General features: G+C 37.7%; 1 protein-coding gene across 5 annotated transcripts in view; it reads left to right on the top strand.

Annotated features, from left to right (window-relative positions):
- Nucleotides 1-13467, top strand: part of LOC135717477 (peripheral plasma membrane protein CASK-like) — an 850957-nt gene that overhangs the window by 530075 nt on the left and 307415 nt on the right. The window contains exon 12 of one of the 5 annotated variants that reach the window (XM_065239578.1): nt 476-502. The exons of the other annotated variants lie outside the window; for them this stretch is intronic. Within the exon in view, the coding sequence (XP_065095650.1) occupies nt 476-490 (15 nt within the window). The 3' untranslated portion in view covers nt 491-502. The remainder of the gene's footprint in view (nt 1-475; nt 503-13467) is intronic. 5 annotated transcript variants of the gene reach the window in all.

Raw genomic sequence — 13467 nt, forward strand, 5'->3', positions numbered from 1 at the left:
GTTGACTGGACTAAATTGCGGTTGGGCTGGGCGCTTTTATATTTCGATAGACCTACATCCGTCTGCGCCGTGTGACGTGTAAATGGTGTGTATGATTGGAGAATCGAACACCTTTCGATGTGGTGGGCCCGTGTGTGTTTGGGACAAGATATAGGTTATTCTTTCTTACGTTTGCGGCGGCGTGGTTGATGCTTGAAAGGGGGGAAACCCAAGGGGTTATCATTGGAGACAACGACGACCATAGGAAAGAATTAATTATCATTCAAAGCAGAACTTTGATTGGGACGTAGGTTGAGGTTTGCTTAATGAATTGTTGTGGTTTGACTGGTGTAAGCTCGATTGGGCTCTAGGGATTGCTGCGGGTCTGCAGTTGGCTGTAAGGGGAGTCTATTTTTTTCTATAACTTAAGATTAAAGTGTAGTTGCATTAAGGATTCGGACTCACCTAACATTAATCTTATGTTTATTCTTTACAGGTAACGTCGTCCTGACCAGTTCCAGTAGTAAGTATTGAAAACATATTGCTGCTAAAATATGCGTTGAACGCAACTAATAAATGTGATCGTAGATAATACAACAAGTGTTGCCAAAACAAATAAAATTTTGCACCATATCTATATCTTTACCGACGAGAATTGGGAGTAACGCAAAAACTGTTTTCTGCAAGTGAATGCAGATACGTTGAATTAATTATTCATCAGTACAAATTTACCTGATTCTGTTTTTACGCGATTTTATTTTCTAACGATCAATATAACATTTATTTATTTATTTCATGATGGGTAAAAGCCTTTTCCTTTAGGATTTCGGCGTAAAAACTCAGTATCTATACCATAGTTGCAGAGAAACGTTGAACAAAATAAGCAAAATAAAAAGAACACAAGTACATAGGGGAAATGGATGTAATGTCGGCCTAAATGCCTCTAATTTGGGCCAATACATAAATTCTGCAATCGACTAAATTTTCAATAGCGACCAAAAATATCCATTAGTACCGTGATAAATAGCAGATTTTTAGCGATGGGCCCAATCGTAGATCAAAATATAATCATTCTTATAGGAAAAAAAGTCTCAGAAATCCACTGGAAATAGTTTCGTCCTGTGCAGAATGGGGTTTTTGGAGCATTTTACTCAAATTTCTTTAAGTTTTGTATGAATTACTTAAAAAAGCCTCATTGTGGTTAATATACACTACCGTCATAAGTTTCAGGACTCCCCCAAAAAACCATGCAAATATGTTTTGTTCAATGAGCTCTTATTTAACGTTCAATTTTCGATCTCCAAAGGTTATTTGAATGGTATGAATAGTGTTCTACTAGCATGAGTGTTCTACTACTACTTTTATTTCAAAACTTAGCCAACCCAATTCTGAGAAAATCAGTCACGATTCTTCAGAGTAAATTTTGAAAAATTTTGTAAGTTTGGGTTTTCTTACCAGGAAATTTCCATTCAATACCTTTCAAATGATCTAAAGAGAACGAAAATTGGATGTAACATGACAGAGATATGAACATAACAAATTTGTCATGTTTTTTTGGGGTGTCTTTAAACTTATGATCGGGAATGTACGTTCTGGAATATTATCAGTCTTGTAGAAAAACATCTGCAGAATCCATTAAAAATGGTTTCATACATCACCAGTCTGTGAAGACTATACATTTTAGTCTTTTACCCCTAGTTCCTTATTTTCGATATTTTTTTAAAAACCAGTAGTCAGTGATAAGAATTCGAAGGGCATTTCAAGATGCACGTAAACCGCCCGAAAATTGGAGGTTGCGGAAGTTCCAATAATGGAAACATGGCCATAAGGCTTCTCTCTGATTAAAAAAACTTTGCAGAAGTTCTTAATGTGGATGCTGATATTATGAGAAACCTGTGACACATAAAGCTATTGAATGATATTTCTACGGTATGCGAGGTTCACTTAAGATGGGACTATCACCATTAGATTAATTAATTAATTTAGCTTTATTTAGGAGGCTTTCAGCCTTAGGCTGGTTCGCCTCCGACTATCACCATTAGATGTTTTCAGTAGGATAATACCTGAGGGTTTAATATGAATGTGGCGTATAATCATATGATATTACTTTTTTTCCTTGAATAAAAGGGGAGAATCAGGCAAAATGTTGAGGTTATCTAAAGTCTGAAAAGATAATACAAGCACACCGTTTGGTGAGACCGGATGGAATTCAACTTTGAAATCTGTGTTAGGGAAATCGCTTTTCGCAGGCAATCGGTGATAATTTTAATTATTATAGCTACAATTTCACATTCATGAAATTTTCAAAATTGACATTTTGAAAAATTATAAAGTCTTTAATTTAACAGATGCGTAGAAACATTTCTGGTCCATTGGTGATAAAACTATTGAAATTGGTCACGGGGCAGCTGAGTATTTAACGTTCTAAATCTTTCATAATTTTGCTACATGTTCCATTTTTGGTTTTTCACAAAGTGTACCCCCATATGGAAATCACAGACGTAGTCCAACGTAAAAAAAAATTAAAGCGCTAAAGGAAATTTCAGGGACTTATAAAGAAGATAAAAGATTTTCCAGTAGTTCCATTATAACCAGGAAAATTACGAGTACTTTAAGGATGATCAGAGAACTTCAAAACAGCCCCATTAACTTTAGGAAAATTGCAAGAACTTTCAAAAAGTTCCGAAGAATTATGGGATATTTCGAAGAACAATTCAGGAATTGTGGGACATTGTGGGATTTTCAGGGATGTTTTATGAATATCAGGAAAATTGCTGGATCAATAGAGCTTGTGACGAACTTCAGGGAATATTGTGCTTACATCCCCCAGAAATCAATTTATTCTAGATATTTTCCCATCTTCTCCTTGAAGTATCTTTCAACTGTTCCGTAAGCACTCTGGCGTCCGACTTTTTCCAATCTACCTTAAGAAGTTTCTCCAAGTGTCTCCTGGAAATTTCTTCCGAATGTATCTATCGAGTTTTCCCAGAAGTTTTTTTCGTCTTCCTCTGGAAGTTTCTCCATAAGTCACTCTCCGTAGTTTTTTTTCCGACTTATTGGAAGGTTTTTCCGAGCTTCTCCTAACTTCTCCTGGAAATGACTCCTCCAGGATTGGCTTCCGATTTCCAAACTTTTCTGACTTCTGGATTTGTTCCGAAAGTTTCTAGAAATTTAAGTAAGAATTTTCTCAATATTTGCCTAGGAAGATCCCCATCCGATGTTTTTTTAGATATTTTTTGAACTTCCTTCAAACTTTCTCCACAAGATATTCTTTATTCTTCCTTTGGAAGTTTTGTCGGTGTCATAAAGAGACTAATTCAAATATTTCCCAGAAGTTTCTTCCGACTTACATGGAAAGTTTGATGTTAGGCCAAAAGTTTGAAAAAAATAAAATTAATTAAAATAGTGAATATCGATAAATACCGATTTTTTAATCATTTGAAACCGATAATCATGTTAACAATCTGGCAACGTTGTTAACACATTTTAGGTTATTTTTAACTTGACCGGGGTGAGATTTGAGCTCAAGTCTTTCAGCGTGAAGCATGGATGCTAACCATTTACGCCAGGCCCGTACTCAGTTTTTTTCCTTGATTTGTTTTCCGTCGATCTTGTTTTCCGTGCTGAGCACCAATGCTACCGACTCCAGAGAGGCAGCTCCCACACCTGGACCCTACCTATCGACCCATCAACTCATGAACCGGGGACCAATGGCTTTACTTCCCTTCCGAAGGAAGGCGTGATTAGAGATGTTATGCCTCAGAACATCCCGGCGGCGCTGACTGGTATTGAACCCAGGCCTGCTGAAGTGAGAGGTAATCACGCTTACCACTACACCACCGGCGCCGCTGCCCGTACTCAGTTATACATTATGAATGCAAAATCTGTAATCAAATTTATTTCATTGAAAGCAGGATTAATTTTCCGTTTGATTCAACAGTGTAAAATGTTGCACTCATTTTTGCTGTGTAAACCGTTAAGTCAACCGAAATGATATCAACTGGAGTATTCAAAATAAGTTACACCATAAAAGCAAATTTTGATTTCAATTTGATCTCCAGCTTTGTTCGGGTTGCCTCTTACCCCCAAAAGGCCTGGGTTCAATCCAAGTCGGCGCCACCGGGATGTTCTGAGGCATACAATCTCTGATCACGGGAAGTAAGCCGTTGGTCGCCGGATCATGAGTTGATGGGTCGATTGGTAGGGTCCAGGTGTAAGAGCTGCCACCCTGTCGTCGGTAGCATTGCACAGTGGTCCAGAAGGCAGATTTTGGTGGAACGATATGTTTTGAGCCTGAAATTGAAGCTTTAGACTAAAAGTCTCTTCTACAAAGTTGTTCCTTATAGTTAGGCCCTCATTTTTATGACAATGAATTCTAGGGTGGTTGCTATTATCATTAAAATCAAAAATCTAACTTTTTTGTTTGAATAAATTAAGGTATACATTTTTCGGCAAAGTTATAGCTGAGCTAATTTCAAGCAACTTTGTAAAGAACAACTGTTTTGTATCTCTTAAATTGGCCGATTTAGAGCTATTCTCAAGAAATGGGTTAGGGTGGCTCTTAAAAAAAACAGTTGTTTTGCTCTAGTTTTCTTATTTTGAATTTCTCAGCAAAGGTGAGAAATTTATCATGAAAGTCATCTTCTAGAGACTTTTAAAACTCTTTGGGACGAATGTTTTATAGCTGGATTTGATGCCTGTATCTCTTCTAATAAAAAAGATATACCCAAATATAGTAAAACATATGAATAAATTTAAATTGATTTTAAAGGAGTTTAAAATATAACATGCCTCCAATTTTTTCATATTATTGAGAATAACATACGCCCTTTAAATGCTATAAAAAAAATTTTGTTTGACTCAACCAGAGATATTAACATTTGAAAAGTGCATATTTTTAGTATAAAAACTTCAAAAACTCTTGATCGGCGAAAGATATTGACAAGTTTTCTGTAGCAAAAATTTGCGCCTTCTTAAGATCTAAAAGTTATTTCAAGGCACCTTTGCTGAGAAATTTGAAATAAGAAAACTAGAGCAAAACAACTGTTTGTTTAAGAGCCACCCTAACTCAATTCAAGAAAATAGCTCTAAATCGGCCAATTTAAGAGATACAAAAAAGTTATTTTCATCAAAGTTGCTTGAAATTAGCTCAGCTATAACTTTGCCGAAAAATGTATACCTTGATTTATTCAAACAAAAAAGTTAGATTTTTGATTTTAATGATAATAGGAACCACCCTAGAATTCATTGTCATAGAAATGAGGGCCTAACTATAAGAAACAACTTTGTAGCGGATACTTTTAGTCTAAAGCTTCAATTTCAGGCTCAACACATATCATTCCACCTAAATCTGCATTCTGGACCACTGTGCGTTGGTACTCGGTACGGAAAACAAGATCGACGGAAAACAAATCAGCCGCCGGCGCCGGTGGTGTAGTGGTAAGCGTGACTGCTTTCTAACACCCCGATGGGTCTGGGTTCAATCCCAGCCGAGGTCGGTGGGATTTTTCTGAGGCATAAAAATCTCTGGTCACGTCTTCCTTCGGAAGGGAAGTAAAGCCGTTGGTCCCGGCCCATGTGTGTTGAATGGGTGCGATATCTTTCGCAGGTGTGGAAGCTGCCTTCCTGCACATTCGATTGCCGTCAATGGATGGCAATCGATGTCCGTCGGTGATTGGCACTAGATTGCGGAACAGAGACCGACGTTAAATAAAGGAAAGAAGAAGGAAAACAAATCAAGGGAAAAAAGGCAGCTGTGTCTTTATTACATCCACCAAAGCCATATTATGACTAGAATCCGTCTAGTTGGCCCACCCTGCAGAAGGTTCTGAAGAGTGTATTTTCTAAACACTTCAAGATTGACTTGCTGCAATACAGTTAAATGACGACTGCATTGAGAACCATTTGAAACCCATATTTAAACTACAATAAAAGCAATTTGACATACATAAAAACCAAAGTTGTGCCATTTACCTTGGGCGCTTGTTAAGTTCGCTAGAAAACATCAATCATGATCAGCGAATTCAAAAACATAAAGCAACCAACGATACAGACAAAACGCTTGTTACGACTGCCACGACAAACTCTCTCTGCAACAAAGCTCGATCCGAGTGGAAAAGGATACTGACACACTGGAACCTCCATTTACGAACCAAACCGGGGGTTCGTAAATCGAATTGTTGTTTGGGATTTACTTCGTAAAAAAAGGTTTTATATTGTCAAATACCCCACAATATGGGTATTTTTAGAATCGGAGTGACATGTAGGAACCGGAAATCAATGCCTGACACCATTTTGAAATCCAAGATGGTGGTATGCGGTTCATGAAAAACTGGAAAATACTGTCAATACCCCACAATATTGGTATTTTTGGAATCAGGGTGACGTGTAGGGACCGTAAATCGATGTTTGACGCCATTTTGAAATCCAAGATAGTGGCATCCGGGTACAGAAAACCTGGAAAATAATATCAAATACGTTGGGTACGGGAAATCCATGCCTGACGCCATTTTGAAATCCAAGATGGTGGCACCCGGTTCATGAAAAACTGGAAAATACTGTCAATACCCCACAATATGGGTATTTTTGGAATCAGGGTGACGTGTAGGAACTATAAATCTATGTTTGTACAGTTCAACACGTAACCCTGATTCCAAAAATACCCTTTTTGTGGAGTATTTAATAGTTTTTCCTACATTCCCAAAATCGCAAAAAAAAACTCGTTATTTGGAATTTGCTTCGTAAAAAGAAAACTTTTTATTTGTGATTTACTCCGTAAAAAGAGGGACGTATTTTGAATACTGCGTAAAAAAGACTTCTTAACGGAGGTTTCAGTGTATACTGCTTGCCTGCTTTGTTGCAATATACATGGTTGAGGACATAGCTTGATCGGAATCGAGAAAAGGCATAACAACAACAAAATCCCATTATTTAACACACGTGAATCATCTTCGGCTTTACTTGGTGAAGCAGCTTACTAACAATTTGGTCGTTTCCGTCTACCGCACCAAGTGAGCTGTGTCGCACGGGCTGTTTGTCATGAAAAAAAGGAAGAAGATTATATCATTATTACCTTCCACTGCCATAGCGTTATCATTCGGCTCGTTGATCATGATGAACAGTCCTCATACTGTGGCCTAGTTTAAGGTGCCAGATTAAATCTAATGTGAAATGTGCGTCGGAAGATCGAAAGAAATGAGTCTGTCTTCGAAAAACGGTGATTTTAGAAAAAAAAAAGAATAATAACAATATGGCGATAGCATAAACATTAGTTTTCCATAAGCCATTTGTGAAGGGGCCTCCCTTAGCTCAGTCGGTAAAGGCGCTGCTACAAAGCAAGACCGTGCTGAGGTGGCTGGGTTCGATTCCCGGTCCGGTCTAGGAATTTTTCGGGTTGGAAAATTTCTCGACTTCACTGGGCATAGAAGTATGATTGGACTTTTGCCACACAATTATACTAATGCAAAAATGGTACAGGCATCGAAAAGCTCTCAATTAATAACTGTGGAAGTACATCTAGAACACTAAGTTGAGATCACGCAATAAGCTGATATGCGATCTGCAATAAGCTTGAAATGCGAAGAAGAAGAAGAAGAAGAATTTGTGAAGAGCTGTTTTGCTTTCATGAAATCGCTATGTATTGAAGCAGATTTCATGAAACAATTTGCAGACTGAATTAAATTTATCTGAAGCCATTTTGCTTGAACCTATGCCGATTAGTTTTATAACGGCAGTAATGGTAGCAAAGTTGCCCGGAAAAAGTTAAACATCAAAATTTGTTTATCTTTCGATAGTTTTGTTGTGCGATTATTGCAACGAGGTTCTACTCTGGCGTTGGATCAACAAGTTCAACAAGTGACATCCTCTATAGGGGGAATTTCATCTATTGGAAACAGGTGGAAGCTCAATCGTTCCCGAAAAGTATCCCTTCTCCCGGATTATGCGATGAAGTTACACTCGCCAGCAAGAATTTTATCATGAAGTTTGGACTTTACTGTTTGTCTTCATTATTTTTGACGAGTAAGTCGAAGTAGTGCTTCACCCTAGTTATTTTTAATAATCTCTAATTGTTCTGTAAATCAAACATCATGGCGCTTAGAAATTCTCTTAAGCGTTGAGTTATCAGAAATTATTCCAATGACTTTCAGAAGATCATAGGTTAGCATAATATTCTCTGAATATTTCAGTAATTCTTCTGTATGATAAGTAATTTTTTTGCAGATCTCTAATTGTTCAATAATTCAAATCATGTATCTCCGATATCATCGCAAGAAATTAGGTTGATCAGACATTTTTAAAGACCTTTAGCTGATCAAAGACCTACTTAGTGTGATTTTAAATTGATCGAACATTGTTCTGAAGATCTCTAACGGTCTAGTAATTCAAATCACAAATCACAGACCTTCAACTGATCAAATACTTGCATAATGTTCCCTGGATATTAATTGACCTGCAAAATATTCTCTTTATATTTTGGAAATTCTTTTGGTTAGTTACTTATTATACTGTAAACCTTTATTTTTTCAATAAATCAAATCACGACTGTAGAATTACCTGGACCTTTGCTGGAGTAACTTCGGAGGTAGTGAACACCTTAGCTGTAGATTGTTGGTGTTCAACTCAATTGGTGGATGCCTGGTCGACAGGGAACGGATCAGCGATGGGCACGTCAATCGTTGGTGCAGATTACGGACAACGATACAAACTACAACACGAATTACAATAAAAATCTTGGTCTCGCAGGACCGTCTTCGACCTTGTGTCACTTATCAACTAACTAAAACAAAATCCGCTATCTGCTTTCTAACCCGATACCTGCATATTTTGCAATTCTTCTGGCTGCCTAATGGCTGTTCTGAAGATCTCTCATTATTTAATAAATCAAATTATTATGTAAATTAATTTGGTTCAGTTTTTTTTATTTGGGGTTACTTTGATAATGCTCGATGAATGTAGAAAAAATGGGTGAAACTCAAACAATTTAGTTCTTTAAATATGAAACTTTGAATGAGTATATAATCAGAACATATCATAGGCAATAAGAATACTACATTGAATTTGTGATGGCTGTATAGGAAATCCATTTAATAATTGATGGTTTCAGTGCTTTTTCAAACAGGCGAAAATACGAAAATTGTTTTTTAATATGTTTGTAAAATATGTAACACATATTATATAAAAACAGTATACGATATCAACGGAAATACCCTAAGCTACAATATCGAACCAATGTTTCTAGTTTGGAAAAAGCGCAGCGACTAAATTTAAACTTTACATTATACTATCAAAGTTACCCGCATTATCAAAGATACCCCGTTTTACGGTATGTTCCTTACAAACAATTAAATTGACTGCAAGAAGCTAAACCGTAAATCAAAAAAAAAAAAAACTTAACAACTTAGTCCAGCAAATCACTTTAACATGACAAATAATCGTGCTTCACAATCTCCATAGCGCAATTTGTCACCAATTTCCAAATCGGTTCGCATTTCATCTTCTTTCCCCTGTCGAAAACCGCTTAGTCACGCCTCCTACTCCGGTACAATCAATATCAAAAATTGCTCCCATAGATTATCGCTCGACGGTACTTAAGAACTCAACACGTTGTTTCCGGAAGCAGGAAGCCTGTAATAAGGATTAATTGGATAACCCTGCACAATTTATGGATTGGTGGATTCTTCGACCAAGCTTGAACACGCTACAAGTTTTACCTACAACTCCTCCAGCAAGGCGCAGAAAGGAAATCATTTTTGAACCTTATCTCTATCTTCATCGCCACCGATCGTCGTCTTGGGCATGGATAAATGAGTCAAGAATTTGGCACGCCCCATCACCATCGTACCGTAACGAGAACGGAAATTAATTTTAACAGTTATTAGTATCAATTAGCGTTACACGCTGGAAATGGTTCCTCTTTCATGTTAAATTTCACGCACGCCGAAAGAAAAAAGTAATGAGCAAGATTTAACGTTTGTTTGACATCCTTTGAAAGTTGAATGGTTGTTTGCTTATTTAGACGGAAAAAAAGCATTCCCGATTCCGTCCGTATAAAGTTGCATTTAAACTAGTGTGAAAGTTAGATTTTAATTAAAAGCTAAACGCTCATCTATATTTCAGCTCAAAGCATTTCATTGGACGAGCTTCAAATTCCAGAAACCGAATTTCAGGGCTGCATTTTCCCAAAAATCTAAAACGGCTGCATTTTATTCGACATCGGTTACTGAAACCACACACACACACACACACACACGTACACGCAAACACAGTCACAATACCACATTCACGTGTGGCATCCATAAATTTCCATCTAATTTCCATCGAACTTGATCTGTGCATGTGTGCGCCTGATGCCTTGAAATTCAATCCCGACACCAGGAATGGCAACTTTCAGTCGAATCGAACCTCCGCACTCCACCGACTCCCCTCCCCCATTGCCCGGCACATGTTTGACCTGATGGTGTCGTAATTTCCCTTGACTGTGTGATGCAACGTTGCCTGCTGTTACCGGCTAGAATAGATAGATGACTATATATGACGTACCTCTTCTCCGTGTGAACCAATGTTTTACATGCACATTTTTCTCCAGCTCAGAGTTGCACTTTACACCCCCTGCTGCTGCTGCTGGTGCTGGAGGTGTTCCAGATAAAGTCTAATAGATTACTGAGTGTTTGGTGCTCATACTCGACACAACACTCCCATACATTGAGCGATGCAAATTTAGCTAAACTGGCAGACGCCGCACGCTGCTGCCAACAGCCAATACTCGGGGACTTGTGATGGCACTAGACTTGAAGGTTATAGCTCTAAGGCGTGCAAATTGGTGCAGCTTTGGCCAAAAATATGTTTTCATGTACACGGCAGGCTGGTAATGTTTTGTATGATTACCGTAAAGACAAGTGCTTTATATGCGATAATGGAAGGGGCACCAATGTTTTAGTGAGTCGTCATCAAATTTTGTGAGTTTTGATTCTATGCATGTTGTGACGACAGTTTTTGAAAGACAACTTTCACTTCGTTCATAAGCAGTACGATAAGTAGGTACGCTTAATTTACTTCCAATCATCTTGAATTAGCATTTTTATAATCTGCAAAATGTGCCTAGGGTCTTACTGAAAAGTTTCTTGAGCTTGCGTTAGATTTCACATGAATCCTCATTCAATGATGATGTTTCGTATCTCTGGGAAATTCTGGGATCTCTTCAAATATGTACCTTATCAGCAATCAAAATGGGTTTTCTTCGTAGGAAATACAAGCGGAAACCGTGTTTTTATCATTTTCTTGTATACAAACTCAAAACCGAGGTTTATAACCATCAACAATGAGGGCTTAGGGCCAGAGTTCGATGTGCCAGACAGCCATGGAAAATCATTTGCATTCATTTACATTCATTTGCCCCTAACTTTTTTTATCTACAGAATTCCGCAAAATAATGTATGGAGCTTTTGTAGGTTTTGTTATTACCTACAACTTTTGTTAACAATTCAAATCCGTATCTCTTATGCATGACAAATCAGAGCGAACAGAATCCACGACTGTTTTTCAGTGAATGTATTTTACATTCACTGAATAACAGTAACAAGTTCTGCCCGCTCTAATTTGTGATGCATAAGAGATATAGATTTGAATTACAGGCAAAAGATGTAGTTAATAACAAAACCTACAAAAGCTCTATACATTATTTTGCGGAATGCTGTTGATGAAAAAAGTTAGAGGCAAATGAATGCATAAAATGAATGCAAATGATTTTCCATGCCTGGTGGTAGATCTTACATCCCGAAAAGGTGATCTACACACGTTACATGGCTCGTCTCTGAGCATCCTCTGGACTTTCTCGGACAACTCAGATATCTTTTGATCTTTCTTCGATTAGCTGCTTATGTCCTCTAGACTCCCTTATGATACCTGCAGATGTTGCTTGATTTCCTTGGGGATTCCTTGGCTGTGTCCACATTACTTCTGGTATTTCTTTTGGGATTTCTTCAATATTTCATCTAGATTTTCACTGCAATTGTTCCGAACGCAGCTTGATCTCGGTTTGCTTCGAACTTCTTCCAAATATTTTACGAAAGTTCCCCGGATACATTTTTCTCCGGATGTCGGCTTCTGGTGTCTTTTGGTTTTTCTCCCGGTGTCCTGTACGCCTCCTTTTGATGGTTTCTGGGTCGGATGACATTAGGATTTCTTAAAAACGTCTCTGGACATGCTCTAAATGCCTCCAAACTTTATCCAGACACTTAAAGCATAATTCGTAATCAAAGCCTTTTGAAGTTGTTTCGAATGCGTTCCGCATGATTTCCACATATTCTTTAGGTTCAGGTTGTTTGCTTCTCAATGTTCAGTGATCTTTTTGCGGATGACCTTAATTTCAAATTACGAATTCTCTAATTCTCTGAATTCTAAATTCTTAAAATTCCAAATTTTTGAACGGAGATGAACTAGCCAACTAAACTCTTCAAATTCCAATTTCTCCAAATTTCGAATCCTTCTTCTTCTTCGGATTTCAAGCTTGTTGCATATCGCATATTAGTTTATAGCGTGCTCTCAACTTAGTGTTCTAGATGCACTTCCACAGTTATTAATTGAGAGCTTTCGATGCCTGTACCCTTTTTGCATTGGTATAATTGTGTGGCAAGTCCAATCATACTTCTATGCCCAGGGAAGTCGAGAAATTTTCCAACCCGAAAAATTCCTAGAACGGACCGGGAATTGAACCCAGCCACCTCCAGCATGGCCTTGCTTTGAAGCTACGCCTTTACCGACTGAGCTAAGGGAGGCTCCGAATCCTTCAAATAACAAATTCTTCTTATTCAAAATGCTGCAAATTCCATATTTGGAAAGAATTCCTAGCTTTGTAAATTCCAAGTTCTCCCGATTGCAAATTTGCCAAACTTCAAACTCTCGAAATTCCTAGTTCACCAGATTCCAAGTATACTTTGACATGCTCCGAATGCCTCCAAACTTTCTCCAGACATTTATTAGCAAAATTCATAATCAAAGCCTTTTGCTATTCTTTCGAATGTCGTCAGCATGTTTTCCATATTCATATTCTTTAGGTTCAGATTGTTTGCTTCTTAATGTTCTGTGATCTTTTTTGAGGATGACCCCAGTTCAAAATTCTGCAAAAATCCAAATTCTCCAAATCCCAAACTCTCCAAATTCAAAATTCTTAAAACTCCAAACGCTCCGGATTCCAAACTTCCAAATTCCAATTTCACCTTCCGGTTACAGATAAATTTGAAAATACTGTGAAATACCCAACAATTTGGGTATCTTTGAAATCGGATTGACGTGTAATGACCGGCGGCTTCCGGATACAGAAAAAACTTGGAAATTCTGAAAAAAAAAATACCCCACAATATGGGTATTTTTGGAATTGGAGTGACGTGTACGAACCGGAAATCGATGTCTGGCGCCATTTTTAAATCCAAGATGGCAAAATCAAGTTAGAGAAATACTGGGAAATACTGCCAAATACCCCACAATATGGGT

Source organism: Ochlerotatus camptorhynchus, unplaced genomic scaffold, assembly GCF_037179485.1.
Source record: "Ochlerotatus camptorhynchus isolate MF236.1 unplaced genomic scaffold, CSIRO-AGI_Acam_v1.1 ptg000056l, whole genome shotgun sequence".
NCBI classification, from domain to species: Eukaryota; Metazoa; Arthropoda; class Insecta; order Diptera; family Culicidae; genus Ochlerotatus; species Ochlerotatus camptorhynchus.